Source organism: Lagopus muta, chromosome 10 (genome assembly GCF_023343835.1).
Source record: "Lagopus muta isolate bLagMut1 chromosome 10, bLagMut1 primary, whole genome shotgun sequence".
NCBI classification, from domain to species: Eukaryota; Metazoa; Chordata; class Aves; order Galliformes; family Phasianidae; genus Lagopus; species Lagopus muta.
Window position 1 is genome coordinate 6,364,487 of NC_064442.1, and position 16,625 is coordinate 6,381,111.

Below are 16,625 nucleotides of genomic sequence, written 5' to 3' on the forward strand. Positions count from 1 at the left end.
TCATGTGCTATAAATGAACAGTAAAGTCATTCTTAACGCATGTGGCAGGGCACACAGCTCACCAGCCTCACCCTTTCCCATCTTATTCTCAGAGCTGGGGGACCCTGGATTCTGAGAATGTAAAGCTGTTTGGCAGAGCAGAAGACTGTCTTCAATTTGCTTGTGTAGAACGAATTACAACAGCAGACTTTGTCATTTGAGCCTTGTTTAATGGTTGTGTGGGGATGCGTGGGAGAATAGTGCTGTGAGAACACAGTACATTTTATAACGTACAGAGCTTTAGCTTTTTCCCTTCCTTTTATGTGGAAAGTTTGCTTCTCCAAATGTACGAAGTAAAAATTAAGAAGGATAGGTAGGGCAAAGTAATGGCAGTGCCACAGGGAAAAGAAAGTTGGTGGGGAAGTGGGTCTTCAATTGTCGATAAAGAAAGGGTAGGGTGAGGAAATTTTCTTTGTAGAAAAGGAAACCTCTTAATTTGGCAGCCCGTGCCTTGTTCTCATCATTCGGTGGATTGCAGGCTTCGTCAGGAATGGATAAAGTTCAAAAGGTTTATAAGTTTAGTTTAGGAAGTAATTCAAAGCTAATCACAGCCCCAGTCAGTTGGTTTATTTGTCCCTGCGTTGCTGACTAACTCAATTCCCCATCTCTTTTCTCCAAATATGTCTGAATACTTTTTCTAAAGTTACAGTTATTTACATAAGGACTCATTGGGTGTTGTGGGCTTGTTCCTTGGGTCAGCCTTTCTTCTGAGTGGAAATGCCAGTGGAAATGCCTAGTTTTAAGTATTTTTTATAACTATTACCATTATTGTTGGATTCAGTCTTTTTTTTCTGGAAGATACTGTAAGATATACTTATTGATTTTACTCAATTTGTTATAACTATATTAAGTACTGCAATTTGCTTATTTAATTGAGAAGTTCTATCTCAAACCTTTCAGTATCATTAGTGTTATTATTCTGTGTATCAATACTAGTTATCACTAGTGTTATTATTGGTCCTATTGTAGTTTTCCCTTTTTATGCTTTTTTTTTTTTTTTTAAGGGATTTTCCCTTTGCATGGAGCACCAGTTGATCTTTTATCTATTAGAGTTTTGTCCTTTTTTTATTGTACAAGCCAGTCCTCTCTTAACTGCTAAATGCATTAAAGGAATGTTGAAGGAATGAGCTACTGTCTGTCCAGGGTCTTTGGGATGCTTCCATAAAGATAAGTTGAAATCCATGTATTTTTAAGCCCTGGTTCTGTCCCCAGACCATGAAAAATTAGGGTCTGTGGAGTCATGAAACCTGCAGGTGCTTTGGAGTGTCCCTGATGTGAGCTGTGGGCTCTCATTGCCGCCTCCTCACTGTCTCCTTTTCTCTCTCGGAGTGACGCATGCTGAGCTGCATAGCATCAACTCCAGGATTGAGACAGCTGTAGCATTACAACCCGACTTGTTTTTTTTTTTCAGTCCAAATAGGCCGTTGCAGAAATCCAAAAATCATGTCCAACATGAGGTCTCAGTTATTTATTTATTTGTTTGACGTCAGTGCTTCATTCCCACGTCCTCGTCATCTTCCTCTTCCTTCTCGATCTCTACCCAGCCGTCTGGGCAGACTTTGCAACACTCTCCTTCTTGGATGATTAATGCTGCATGAGGTCATTTCTCACAATCATCTGGCAATGTCCTGGGGTGTAGCCCGTTCGCTTTGTTCATCTTAACTTTTAACCTGCCACTGAAATTCAGTGTTACTTGGAACTCTCTCAAGGCACCCCTTGGGAAATGGTTCACCTGCAAGGGACTTGGGAAGCTGGGGACCTGCAGCTCATTGTCAGAGAAAGGAGTTGAAGCTTAATGTTTAGTTTCTGCCTCTGTTTTGAGTTGATCAAGGAAGTACACAAATCCATACATCTTTTTGCATTTATTTTCCTGGAGTTATTGTTTCTCTCTCTAAAGCAGAAAACAAGCCCTCAGAACTTAAAGCTTGAAGAAAAAGGCTTGCAGTGGGGGAAAGCTGCTCCACTCCAAATTGTAAACACAATGGTAAATAATTTCTAGGATGCCACTACCAAGGTTAACTTTGGGCATCCTGGAGCCACTGGCAAATCTGAATTTAAAAATATTCTGCTCAACTGTGTATCAAGCCAACCAAACAATTTGACTCCCTTCATATAGTGCTATGTCAAATAAAGCTCAGCATGCCAAGGTCTTATTTGTTTTCTTTTTGTTGTTTTTGTTAAAACGCCTTAACAGCATCAATGCCTTTGTCCCGTGGAAGATCAGAGAACAGACTGAGTTCATCTCTCAGTGTTTTGCTTGTTGTCATCAAGAAAATAATAAGAAAGAACATTACCATTTCAATTCTCGGGACTTCTGATAGATTAAGGGTTTTAGTTGAAGTTCTCGTGCAGCCCTGTACCATCATACTGATCTCTCTCATCCCTACCCAGGAAGAACAACGTTCTTTTCCAAATAACTCTCTTTTCAAGTTTTACCTCTTGTTTGTTTTTTGTTTTTTTACTTGTTTCTCACTAAGTACTGTTTGACAGCAAAGAATGTGTCCAGTAGCATATCTGCAAACACATCAGTTTTACTGTCATAATTACAGGTTGAATGCATTGAGGTGCAATGCAGCAAGCCTAACTTGAGGAAAGTTAATATTTCTTTAATGCTTTGTTATTCTTTTAGGAAAAGAATTAGAGAACCATTTCCATTCTGCAAACAGGGTGCTTTCTGACTCAAATAGGATTAAACAGCAATGCCTATTTACTGACACATGGCCAGTCAGCTAATGTTTGGCAGAGCTGACTACAATACAATGTTCCCTAGGTGCCTGCCACACTTGGCATTTTCCAGACAGAGTCCTGGTCCTTCATATTCATTATTTTCATTTGTTTCAAAAAATAGAACAGAAGACATGTTTAAGTGAAGATAGAACAGGTTTTATAGTAACTGCTTGGGCTACAGGTTCAAGGAAAGTGTTTGATGTGCTCTGTACTCTATTGGATGCTCAAGCTAAAACTCAAACTGGACAAATATATCATGCAGTTTCAATCCTCTTTCTGAGCTGTGAGAGAAATCCTAAATCTTCCTTGCTAGAGAAGCAGTTTTTGTCCTGCATTTTCAAATGGAGCAATATTATTTTTCATCCAGGAAATAAAAATTCTTCTTACTCTGGGGCAAAGATATCCTTCTATGTTTTAATGTTCTGCAATATTTTCACCAAATTTGCATCCACGTTTAATGTTTCCAAACTGCCCCATCATTCCACTGCACAGCTGGCATCTTGTCATCCCTCCTGCTGTGCCGCCCTGATGTCTTAACAGTATTTTCTGTGTCTCAGGAAGGCAAAGCAGGCTGTTCTCTCTACTGCAGGAGTGTTATCCACACAATGACTGCTTAAATTTGTCTGGATTTAAGCTAAGCTCTCATCCTGAATGAAACAAATATCAGATAATCTTGAACAATGCCAAACTTGATCAAAAACTTTGCAGGGTATGCCTTTCCATTTTCTCTTGCTTTAACCTATACTTCCTATTTAAATATGTGTCAAATCCAATAATTTAAATTTATGGTAAATTGACTATAATTTACATAAATTTGTGGCTAATGTTTGATGTTCTTTACCAATGTAATGTATGCCTCTGTTCTTAGTGGTCATTTAATGTTTAGTGGTGAAAGCAGGCATTGTGCTGTGCATGCTGTGTTCCTCTTTTTTTTTTAATGGTAGAGAGGGGGAAAGTAGTGTGACAGCATTTACTGACACCACCTTAAGAACGTTATTGTCTACCTGTTAAACTGAAATAAGAATAAGAAATAGCCAAAAATGAAATAGGGCTTCCCTTTACATTGTGAAATGTTGGCTCAGCATGCTTTATGAACACTGCACTGTGTTTTTATTCAGTTTAGCAGGAAACTTTTACCTTATGCTGTATGCCCATGAGAAAGCAGTGCCTGGAGCATCTAACCATGCTGGGCTTGATGGGAGATGAGGATGCTGCTCATCTTCTCCCACTTGGCTCGTGGTGCCCATTGCCCTTCACAGAACAGGATGTTGTGTTCTGCCAATAGGCTGCAGCTCCTCGAATGCTCAGCTTCTGCTGACAGCCCAGCCTGCTATTTGAGGACAATTAGCTGCTGTGGCTTTGGTGAATAGTCCATTATATATGATCTGACAACTCATTTCTGCCTATTATTATTTCAAATGATACAGTGCAGAGCTCTGCAGGAGAATAAATTGAAACTTCCCACGTCAGTCTCTTGAGGCAAACACCATTTCAGACTGAAGGTGATGTCAGATACATGCTTGTGTTTTTGCCCTAGCCACGGGGAACACAGAATAATCATAGGCTCTTTCTAGGCTGTATTGTCAGCATGTGGCCTTTTGCCAAAAAGAACCAGTTTGGGTTCCACTTACTGCTTTTGGAGCAAAGTAAACCAAAAATTGCAGTATGAATGGAGGCCTGTAATAAAGTGTGGCTGATCCCATAGAACAGTATTTTTCAATTACGGTTGGGTTTGAAGAAATACTGCAAACCCTGGCATTAACTTTTTGCTTAATGGAAAGTAGCAGGGGTTGAAGAATTAAGTTTTTATTTTTGTGTCTGTTTCCTACAACTGAATAATTGTTCCTTTTTCACCACACGATGCAGCACAACGATGTGTTGTTGCCTTCAAGCTCTCAAGGCTAAAAGCCACAGACTGGCCCCTTGTCACCCAGGAGAGACTGGCATTGGTCATGGGGAGCCATGATGATCCAGTTTCATCTCTCTCCATCATTAACACCTGGGACATCTTTGGCAGCTTTGTGCCCCTGTGGCTGATAATAGGTTCAGCGAGAACAGGAGTTGCTGTGCGATAACACAGAGATAAAGACTCATCTTTCTTTTTCTTCCCTGCAGCAGCCTGAAGAGGAACAGTCTGCAGGAGATGTCACCAGCTCCAGCTCCTCTGCTGATGACACCGTGTCCTTGGAGAGGAACTCATCCCTGGGTAGCGACACGTCCCTGCCCTTCCCACCCGCGGTGAGCTTTGCACAGCCCAAAGACAGGCGCAGCCTGGATGGGAGCTGCACGAGCATGGTGGCTGTGGAGGGAGGAGAGGGTGAACTCGCTGGCTTGGGAGAGAAGGAAGAGGAGCTGGACAGTATCACAGACGTGCCTGCTCCTTCCTCCGTCTCAAGAAACTCCATGCGGCCGCTGTCACCTTTCCGACGCCACAGCTGGGGGCCAGGGAAGAATGCCACCAATGAAACAGAAATCAATCAGAGGAGGTGAGTAGAGAGCTGCCCTGATTTGCTGTGCATCCAGTCACATGGGCTTATCTAAGCTTTGGACTCAGCGTAATGAAACAGAAAATTGAGGACACTCCTCGAAACGTTTTTACCTCTGAAGAGTGAAAACAGCCTCCTAACATATGTATATATATCTTTTATTAACTTTCAGGTTGAAAATTCTTAATACCTATAGAACACTCTTGGTTTCCATAGGACAGAAGGAATACCTCAAAGTTTATTAGAGCAAATGCAAATCAAAGAGTCACAATCTTTTGAGTTAAAATGGTCTCTTCATTTAGTCCAACTGCCCTGCAATGAATGGGGATGCCTACAGCTGGTCAGGTGCTCAGAGCCCTGTTCAGCCTGACATTGAGTCTTTCCAAGGACAGGACAACCTCTGCCAGTGCCTCAGCACGCTGACTGTAAAAAAAAAAACAAAAAACTTAAATCCTGTCTAAATCTCCCCTCCTCTGGTTTGAAACCATTTTCCATTCTCCTATCACAACAGACCTTCAGTCTGTCCCTTTCCTTCTTATAGCCTCTCTCTAGATACCCTGGGACAGATCTTAAGTTTGAAACATCACCACCTCTTTCTGTAAGAAGAGTTCTGTTAAAGGAGTAACTGGAGTGTTAAATCTCATTGACTATATGAAGAGATAGAATGGGCTCTAAGGTTTAAGAAGAGGTATGTAGTGGAGAGTTGTGTGGTCCCTTTTGGACTCTTGGTACATTCTCAAGGAATTGGTTCTACTTGATTCTCTCATGGATAGTAAGTCCCATCAAACACATCACCATGCCTCCAGGAAAGATAATTCCTTTTCCCTTTTGTTCTTCAATCCTGTATCTCAGTGGGGGAAAAAGACGAAGATGCAGACTAAGAACATAATTGTATTTCAGTCATCACCATGCCCTGTGCTGCTGGCACTGTTTGGGCTGCAGGGTGATCAAAACCATGCTGAAACTAGGGGAAGCATGGCCTGGAGTTTTATGTATTTTAATGCAGAGCAGGAATCATGGCACTGCACCCAGGCTGCCTGTCCCAGCTGAGCATTGCTGTCTAGGTGGGCAGCAGGCTTTTAAAATACACAGAGCAACACAGGATGAATGATTTCTTATTTTAATTATTATTTGCTTACTGCTACCACCTTTTTTTGGCTCTATTCTTCATTCCCAGGTAATATTTCAATGGATTAGGCAATACTGGTACTTCAAAGCTACAGAAGAGTCAGTGTTAGGTATACATGCAGGGTTATGGCAGCACGAGTCCATAAGCTCACAAGCTCGTTTAGAAAGATTTGTTTTTCAGTGCAGGACCTGTTATGTAAGGATTTGTGATGGTAATAAACTGCATAGCTGGCAGTTACTGCTAATGCTTAACAGATGGGGTTAAATTCTTCTCCATCAGAGTTCAGAGGCGGTTTCTGATATGGGAAAATACACTCATTGTAAATGTAAGACAATTTCGGTAAAGGAACAGTAATTATTCTCATATGTTCCTAAATGCAGCTGCCACTACATGAGGATATCTGTCACATAGGTCAATTAGAAAAGAAAAACTGGAAGACCTTTGCTGATAACTTGATTCCCATTTGGTTTTATGTTTTCGTTTGGAAGGAATTTGAATTACTTGTTTTTATTTTGCTTTTTTTCTTTTATCTTTGGTTGTTGTTGTTTTTTTCATACATAGCTGTAGCGATGCTGAGATTCTGGTTGCTTAGTGAGCAAAAAGAAATATCAAGAAAGTAGAGCCCAAACAAGTGGCTTCCAGACAAGGCAGTTAAATTTGGAGTGTGTGCTTTCTTTCACGTATGGTGGATACTTTTCCACTTAAAGAGTGGAAAGCCCTCACTGTAATTTGACTTCTGCAAACCTTTGAAATGAAACTATGTGAAGCATGAACCTTCACTAAGGTTAAAACCTGTGCTGCCCCATCCCACCCCTTGTTTGAGCAGCTTGCACTCACTAGTATCAGATGAGCTAAAAAAAGAGGGAGTTGCCACCAGACCCAGTCATGGAGCACAGCTGTGCTGCACAGAGAAACACTGGCAACCAAGCAGCAGGAGATGCCTTCTGGGTCCATCCCCCAGTCCCACCAAAAACAGTCCTGTCTCCAGCACAGAGCCTGTTAGGGTGGGATGCAAGGAGCCTACATACAAAGAAATCCATCTTTTGTAGGATTTGGTCTTTTTCACTATTACATTTTCTGTTTGCAAGTGAGATGAGTGTAGAAAATTATTCACAGAGAAGATTAGGAAAAAATTAATCATCTTAAGTAAACTATGAAAACATGCTTATTTCCCCTCTGCACCCCTTCTGTTTGTGGATAATCCCTGCGTCTACATTTTGCTATTGAAAACACAAAGGAAGCGAACAAGGCTTCCACAAAAGGATGTTCATCCTTCAGTAATTCCTGACATTCATAGCGGATTTGAAATGCCTGTCTTTCAACAATAATGCAGTGTTTTTCACTTTGGTGTCTGAGGAAAGAAATGCCTGCATTTTTTACTGATGGATGAAGTGCTACAAAACTGGAGCTCTTGTTAACCATGGCTGTTAACAGCTTCTATCGAGTGGTTTGCCCTTACCTAAACTTAAACCTGACCCATCATGGGCAGCAGTTAAGTTGAACATGGTCAATACTTGCTAAACAGATCACCTGTAATTGAAAAATGAGATTCGAGAGGATTGAAAGAGTCTCATTGCTTCCTGCAGTACTTCTTTTTATGTTTTCTCTGTACTTCCATTCCCCCTGTAGGTTGTCTGTCTGGTAGCATTCCTTCAGCTGTCATTTGTTCATTTTATTCCATCCAAGTGTCTGACCACTGTCCATGATTCATTTTCAGTTCAATGCGAGTTCTGGGGGATGGTATAAAGAAGCCTCCCATTCATAGAAGAAGGTACAAAGCCAGCTAACGTGACTAACCATTTTGTGTTTAAATGTCTACTAACTCCATATGTCACCTTAATGAACCTGGAGTTCCCACCTCTCCAAGAGCCGTGCTAGAGTACCGTGTCCCGCTTGGCTGCTTTCCCTCTCCAACCTAACCCTGAGCACAAGCTCAAGCCACTTTCTCCAGAGCTTGGAGCAGTCTCAGACATAGGCTTTGGCATGTGTCAGATTGGGATTTATGACAGTAACCATTTACCTGCAAGCAGGGGCATAACTTGTTCCTAGAGCACGAGAGCTGTGTGCCAGGACTTGCAGGAGGGGCATTGCTGAGGAGATGCACCGAAACAACCTCAGAGTCATGGGTTGCTCTGCAGGTCTGCAGCTGGTTAAATTACATGCTGTTCTTTAAAACAACCTCCCGGACAAATAGAAAGTGTTTTTTTTTCTTTGCTTCCATGGGTTTTCTAGTTTTCTTCTGCATAGCAAACTTTCAGTTCCGCATCCGTACATACTTTCACTCATGCAACCTTTCAGCTGCCTATTAACATATGAAACAGGCCGCTTTGTTTCTGACTCAGCACTTGTGTGGACTGTCCATATTTATACATCTTCAGGTTCCAGAAAAAGAGATGTTTCACCACTCCCCTTCAGCAGTTTGGCCTTTTCTGATCTCCCTCCCCACCCCCTGCAGCCATTCCTCCTGCAGCAGGTTAACTGAGGACCTCCCATGACACAGCTGTGGTTACCTGACGTGCGTGTGAGACGTGTGTTTAAACAGACTACCAAATTTCCACATGTGGGAGAAATGTGAGGAGGGCCTCACCATGCATCAGCATAAATGAAGCTGCTTGAGCAGTGCTGTGCAGTTCAGGAGAGGGCTCTGACAGGAAAGGCACAAGAAAGAACGTGCTTTTTTACTTCTAAGAAGCCGCTTTATTTGCATGACGCTGCTCTGGAGGAAGCAAGCACTCATCTTCTCAGTTTATGCAAATGAACACCTCTTTAGCAGTCACTATTAATACTGTTACAGCTCCCACAGAGGAGACCTTGAGTCATAATATTTTGAAACTTTGAACTTAAAGAAAATGTCTCAAACAGGCAACCCAAAATGTTTAGTCAAATCTGATAATGTCCTGATGTTCTTTCATAAGCATTCTCTGTCCTTCTTTTCTGGCTTCCCAACCATTTTGCTGTTATCCCCTCTAACACCAGTTGCAGAGCGGCAGCCTGAAATTTAATTTCAGCAGATCTCACACAAGGCTGTTTTCTATAATTGCACTCCTCTTCCCCAAGTCTTGTTCTGTGAAGGCTTTTTGCATGCTATGCAATGATCTTGTGCAGTTTGATGGTGTTGCCAGCAGATTGTGGGTGGTTCATCAGCAAGATTATAATTCTGGAAGACTCTGCTTTCCAGAACCCTTGCCAGAAGATCTTTATTCTTCTTTGAGATCTTGCACCACTTTCTGGCTTCCTCTGTTATGCATGCACAGCTCCTGCCCCTCTTCTCTTCTGCCTTCCTTCCCTGCAGTTGTAGCATTAGAGATTGTCACTATACCGCGACATCATTCAGAAATACAGGCATCTTTTAAATCTGGTGTAAACGTACACATCTTTATGGAGTAAAGTTGTCTGTTCAATTTGTAAGCAACCACGAGCTTCTGACTTCTGCAAACAAGTCAGTGAGAGGAAGTCAACATGAGCACTGCTCCAAGGGTCCTTTTAGCCCAGCAGTCTCGTGGCCACAAACAGGTGGCTTGGGAGAGCAAGAAAAGGAAAAGCACTGATGGTATTTTCCTTGAGACACTTGCTCAGCCTTCAGCTAGTTTCCTCTGGGTGGATTTTACTGACCCAGCTCAGGGTTGAACATAGGTCTGAAAGTGCAGATTGAGATTGATGGTGCAAAGGGGTTTGAGGGGTTTCCTGTGAACACGAGGATGTGTTTCTTTTAAGTATTTAGCCACATCCCTCATTTATACCTTCCTCTGCCACATGGTGTAGTTGAATAATGAAATATTGACGTATGATGGGAGGGTCTTCATAAGGAGTGCTTATGGTATTGAGCCGAGAGCTTCTTAGGTAAGCACCTAGAGCTTTGGGTTGCAAAGCACAGGTACTTCAGATGTATCTTAATAAAGCAAGTAGCAATTATCTGAATTCCAACACTGAATATCAACCATAAATACTTCCGAAATGTTTCCAGTGTTGTACTGTGCGTGGGAGCAGTGCAAGAACTTGACATGCAACGGATGCAGTCAGTGACTTTAAACACTTCTTTGTGACATCTGAGGTTCCTGACGTTTCACAAACCGTGATCCAGGGACACTCAGACTTGTGCTGCTCATGCTGTAGGCTCCTGGCTTGGATCAGAGCATGCTCTGGCCACATCCTCTCCATGCATGGCCCACAGGGGAGGGCTGGGAGCAGGACTGGTGCAGCACTGCTTGGCAGATCTATGCTGATGCAAAATTTCCTTCAGACTTACGTTTCCTGGACAGCCTTTCTGGTATTTAGAGGTCTTTTATATGCCATAGCTGACAAGAAGATTGATTTCTCTGTATTTGCAAAAGCTGCAATTGGCCCATGAGATCGCAGAGAAAAAATAACAAAAGCGGTATTTAAAATGACAACCAAAATATTTGCGTTCTGCATTTGCATTGCTTATGTCTTTCCTGGTGCAACTTGGGATTCTTTGGGGGTATGGGATTTGAAAGGCTTTCTAGTCAAAGCACTCCTTGAAGGACCCTGATTTGAATGAATCCCAAGTTAGCAGCAAGACGAGCTTGTTTTTCCTTCCAGCCTCTTTCACTGACTTGCTGTGCAGCTTTTAAGAACGTAACTCCCCTTTCTTATTTTTCCCAAGTGTAGCCTGAAGTTATTAATTCTTGTGTGGAGGAGACTTTGCGTGATTAAATATTTGTAAGGGGCTCTTTTTCTGATTGTAGGAGACAGGTACCAGAAAATACTAATCATTACTAACACAATGGCTGTGTGATTACTTATGCAAAAATGACTTTGCTGTGTCTCAGCCCTGTGTTCCCAAAAGCATCTCTCCCCACCAGGAACAGTTTCTGTTGTACGCTGGCAGGGTGGGATGGGTGTGAGGGAAGCACGGGCTGCCCCGCTACCTGTTTGGTGTGTTCTCACAGCCGGAATCATACGTTAGTGACGGTTATTTCTGAGGGCTTTTTTTGTGTGCGTGTCTGTTTGTTTTCATTTTATTCAGAAATGAGAGTATTTTAACACTCCCCTGTGCCGTAACTAGCCAATAATCACAGCCCTTTTCCTTTCTTTGCCTCTTTCAATGTTCCTAGTTTGAGCTGGTGTCCCTCTGGTGTGCAGTTCGCTGCCATGGGTCCTGACTTTAATTGTAGAAGGTATGGTATAAATAAATGTGCTGCAGCAGCAACCGAGTGCCGCAAACTGTGTTGTCAGCTTGTCGTGCATTGCCTTCTCCTCTGCTGCTCTGGCTGAAGTGTGCACGTGTCTGTTTGCTTCGTCTGCTTTTTCAGCCATGAGCTGTGGTTATGGGTGTCCCAAACTGGGGTACGGGTGAAGGCAGTGGCTGCTTTTTGTTGGCTTTGGGTGTCCAAGAACTGTGCTTTTGGTCCGAACTGCTCTGCTCCACGATGATGTTAAGGTGTGTTTTTCTGCACGTTGGTAACTATGGCAACCATAGAACACACACTGTGTTGTGGGCACATCTCTTGAGGAGTTCAGTTGAGAGCTTGTTTTGAGGAGTTCAGTTGACAGCTCGTTTGCTCCCTGTATGCTGAAAGCCTCCTTCGAAGAGGCTGATCGCTTTCTGTGAGAACAGTCCAGCAGTCACAGATGGACGTTTCGCAGGCTCTCAGGACTCGCTCCTTCAGGAGAAGTCTTCAAAGTTGGAACTAATGCTTGCAGGTCAGATCTCTACCTTATGCCATGCTTTCACATAACTGGAAGCCACCCTCGTGGAGTTTACAGCCTGTTTTTCTCTGGCATTTCTTGCTGGGCGTGGGTAGAGCTATTGACACTCTCTTTCTAAAGGCTAGATGTTGGGAAAGAAGTTAATCTGTCCTTCAAGTTACAAAATTAATTCTGTTTCATCTACGTACTAACAGTTACAGAATGGTATTACTAAATGATGGCTATTTTATGGCAGTTTTGAACAGAGTTCTTTGTGTTACAACAAACTGCATTTTTTCTGTACTCTGTAATATTGTTATTGTTATCTTGGGATAGAAGAAAAAATGTTCCTGGGCCCTAAATAATTGGTGAGAAAGGGACTCATTTCTCTTTGCAGGTGTTTTAGAATTAGCTTTACGGTGCCTGCTATTGATACGCGTTGTTGAATCAAAATCTTTCTAAAGCAGATTGAATTGTAAATGCCTCATCCAGCCTTCTTTCTCATTAATCAACATGAAAAAAATCTTAAAAAATTCAATAGATCTTCTTCCTCAAGGCTTGCAGCATTTTTGGCTTTGAAGTTGCGTATTTATCAATATGGTTCTAAATGAATGCAGAAAATGAATCATTGCTATGCAAGTCTACCTGAATTTAAAGCTCCTCTGGTTGTTCAACTAATCTGTGCAATCCATAGTGTGTTTTCCCTTTCATACCTTGGTGCTAGTTGTTTGTTGCCTGCTTTGAAGTCGGTAAATTGTGTTTCTTGCGACTATTTTTTTGTGGGTAAACAGAAATTGCTTTAAAAAGTAATCAACCTTTATGTTACTTGCTCATTTGGTGTTATTCTGTATACCAAGCTGGACTACATACGTAGGGTTTATCTTGCTTCTCACCAACAGGATTTGTGCACATGAGGTCGAACGTTAGTTGTGGAGGTGTGAATCTGCAAAACGTACAGATTAACCCCATATGGCAGTGGGCTTTTCAGTTTTGGCATGAGGTGCACAAGGATTAGAGGCAGAATATGAGGCCTAAGAAAGATCAGATGGAAGTAGTCACATTTTAAAAGGGAATTGTTTTGTGCAGATGAAAAGAGAGTGTATTAGCTTTATTTTCTGTAGAGGTCACCTGTCTATCAGCAGGTGCTGTCTCTACAGAGGTTGGCCAGGTCTTTTATAGCTACCATGTTCTGCACACCAAAGGTTGGTGTTTTGAATATCACTGAGTGATTGTGTCTAGCTCCATTGGTCAGAGCTAGCTTCATCAGCAAGTGATAAAGCAACACTGAGTGGCTGATGAGGAGAAAAATACAGGAATTAAAGGAAAAACAGCTTTGGCAGAAAGACGTTGATGGCACCCAAGCTCTGTGCAGTGGCAAGTGCTAAGTGGATTCAGAGGATATGTCTGCAAAGATGAACATTGCATGCAGCCCAGTGCTGATTTTGTGGGAGGGCAGTGGTCCAGGACAGATAGTGTTGTGCTGTACGTCTTGTGTCACACAAGGTGCTGCTGTTTCTTCTGATTATAGCATAAATGTAAATATCTCCCCTGATATCTGCACTTGTTTGTTGAGAGTAATGTGCTGAGGGATAGCATCAGCATAGCTCTGAGTGGTTCAGCTAGTGACTGCATTCTGATTTACACTTGAAAGTACTATGAGCTGTATGACACCCGTTGCTGAGAGCTCCTCAGGATCTAACCTGCGTGGTTTCTCTTCAGTTACAGCCTAGAAGGCCTTGCTGGAGACTCTGGTGAGAACAAGAAGCCCTCTGCAAACATGGAGGCTGCTTCTCTGAGCTCCAAAGACCTTCCACGGAGCACACTCACCAGCAACCAGTGCGGCTCCCTGGTCTTGCTCACTGAAGAACTTGAGCAAGGGGAAATCAGAGACTATGATCACCAGGTAAACCTGCCCAACCATTACTGCATTTCTTGGAAAGTCTGCATCTATATTTTAAAATTTCCTTTTTCAAGGTGGCAGTGAAGGCTTCTACCCTGTACGTGTGATATAATCAGCCTTCTGTTTTAACACAGAGAAGTTGCCACTTTGTTCAGATTTGCTGCTTGGATTCTTGAAGCAGTACAGTTGATAGATGATGTCCTAGTGGACAGAAATAAACCTTGTAGTAATTTGTCAGTTAACATTTTAAGGTTAGCCAAAGTTTGTGTGTTTCTTTTCTTTCACAGACACAACTAGAATCAGAAGGCACATTATAAGCAACAGTTTAGCAAAATTTTAATTGCATGTTAATTGCATTTAGTGTGATCTCTGGAGCAGAAGTCTGTGATATTAAGGATAGATGGGCCAAAACACTGTGAGAGTCTCTGATTATTTTTATTAAATAAGCAATTATGCTCTTAAATACTTTAAATACCCTTTATTTCAGAGCTTGGTGTTTCAGCCATGGTTCATTCTGGGAACCTGCCAGAATCATTAGTCAGCCCACCTTCTCTACCTCGTGGAGTCACTGCTGTCTGTCAAGGGCAGTAAATGAGTCTTGCAAGTTCTGACCAGTGAGAACTGATGTGTGAAGGCTCTTATGCCTTCTCTTGTGTTGAGGAATGGCATTTTGGAGAAGTACAGCTAAGCGTCAGGTTTGTTACAGCGAGGAGCCAGAATCACAGCAGTAATTTCTGTGGCTTGAGAACATCCACCTTGCAATAGCTCGCAAGAAAAGTTAGCAGCTAGTTTCTATTCCAAAAGCAGTTAGTTGCCTTCTACATAAAAGAAAATGTTGCATTTTAACAACTTGATGCTGCTTGCATTTTTGGTTCTTGCATTTTTCACCTGTGCCTTACACTGGGATTGTTTGAATTCCCACTGTTTGAAAGCATGAATTTCAGTAATTTGATAGTTTTTTTTTTTCTTCTGTTCTGCAGATCCATCAAGCACCACACCCACAAGGATTTAATTTCTGCACTTCCTCCGTTTCGTCTTCACTGACCAAATCTGTGTCTTTAATGTCAATTAGTAAACCATCTCTGGACAGTGAGTAACACGATTCCCATCTCCTTCTCTCTTTTCCCATGTGTTATATATACCTACCTTCCCAAGGTACAATTTACTAGCACTTGCTTTTCCATTTTATGTGACATATATATTTCACTGCAGAATGAAACTGTGGGTGGAAAGCCAGAACTCATTCAGTTTAGATCCTTATTTTGTTATTCCCAATATATCCCTGCTGTTTCTAGTTATGTTGTTTTCATTTGCTTCTTTCATAATTACACTACTGCTATGAAAACTGTGATGTATTGAGTTTGTTATAAAAAAAAAAAAAAGTATGTTTGAATTTTGTACCATTTCAGAGTTGCTGCTTTTGGTGTTGAGGTAAATTCCTTTTGGGATGTTGTTTTCCTGCTTTTGATTTTTTTTAAAGTTGCTATGTGTCGTGGTCTCCTTGGGGGAGTTTGGTGCTATTTCTTTTGTTGAGATAATGACTTGGGGGCAGATGGGTGCCATTTATTAAATCTCAATCCTGAAGCAAATTGTAAATGTTGATTAGGGGAAGTTTTTCAATTTAGGTTAGCCTGATTGAAGCAATAGAAAGCACTTAATTTTGCAGCTTCACTGAATTGATTCTTTCAGCTGAAAAAGTCACTCGGAAGGCTCCAGCTGGATGTGCTTAGGAAGGGCCATGTTACACATGCTTTCATTTTATTAACTGCCAGCCAGAAAATGTATTGACTTTTTACATCACATCTTGTCAATCAGTGATGATTCCTGATCTTTTCCTCTCTATTAGCGTGCTTTTTCCTTGAAGCTGTGCCATACACATCTTGTTCCTGTTGCACGCAATTAGAAGTGCAGGGCAGCAGCCTGGCCCAGGGCTCATGTGCTGTGATTAGCACAACCCTGCTTCCCCAACAAAACCAAACCACCACTTTTTTTTCTTTTTTTTTTGTGGTCAGTTGGCCAAGCATCTTCCCATGCAGTCAGCAGATGGGCAAGGGGTTTACATGATGGCTGTACGCCCTCAGATGAGGCATTGAGATGCATTTTGGTGCTGTGCAGCTGAGGTTAATGACAAGTTGTTAACTTGAATGGAAACATCAGGTGCAGATGGAGCTGTGTGGAGGAACCACAAATTCTGCAAAGCTGGGCATGGAAAGGTGCTTCAAAGAAAGGCATTTTATTCATCTGTTGGAAGAAGCTCACAGAGATTGTGTTTGTAGGAGACATTTCTAACTTCTTTACAATCATTCTTCCATGATTAATAAGCATGTGGCTTAACAGATGTGGCCCCAGCAACGGTAACCAAAACACTGGCAAATCCATCCCATGAAAAGACCAGCTCCTGCTCCATGCTGTGCCTCGTCTTCTTTCCTTCTGGTGCTGGAGGCTTTCATGATTTTTTAAAAGCAACCCATTTATTGCCGTTGCACACAGTTGCTAACCAAACACTGTAAATAACTTGACCAACTCCCAGAAAATGCACATTCGGAGGCTGAGAGAACCCAGCAGGCTGATGCTGTTCTCCCTCTTGCTTGATGCTTTCCTTCAAACTCAGAGAAGAGGGGTGTGATGACAGTGGAGGGTTCACAGAGTGATTGAGGTTGGAGTGGAAACTCTGAATGCCACCTGGTCCGGACAT

At 42.1% G+C, this 16,625-nt stretch overlaps 1 protein-coding gene across 10 annotated transcripts in view; it reads left to right on the plus strand.

The window, feature by feature from the left end:
- The window catches only part of AKAP13 (A-kinase anchoring protein 13), a 195,681-nt gene that overhangs the window by 140,338 nt on the left and 38,718 nt on the right, over positions 1 to 16,625 (plus strand). For 7 of the 10 annotated variants that reach the window (XM_048956244.1, XM_048956245.1, XM_048956242.1 and 4 more), the window contains 5 exons: positions 4,882 to 5,252; positions 8,099 to 8,152; positions 11,457 to 11,519; positions 13,750 to 13,933; positions 14,911 to 15,019. In XM_048956244.1, coding sequence (XP_048812201.1) covers positions 4,882 to 5,252; positions 8,099 to 8,152; positions 11,457 to 11,519; positions 13,750 to 13,933; positions 14,911 to 15,019 — 781 coding nt within the window. The remainder of the gene's footprint in view (positions 1 to 4,881; positions 5,253 to 8,098; positions 8,153 to 11,456; positions 11,520 to 13,749; positions 13,934 to 14,910; positions 15,020 to 16,625) is intronic. The other 3 variants (XM_048956246.1, XM_048956251.1, XM_048956243.1) reach the window with 2 other exon arrangements.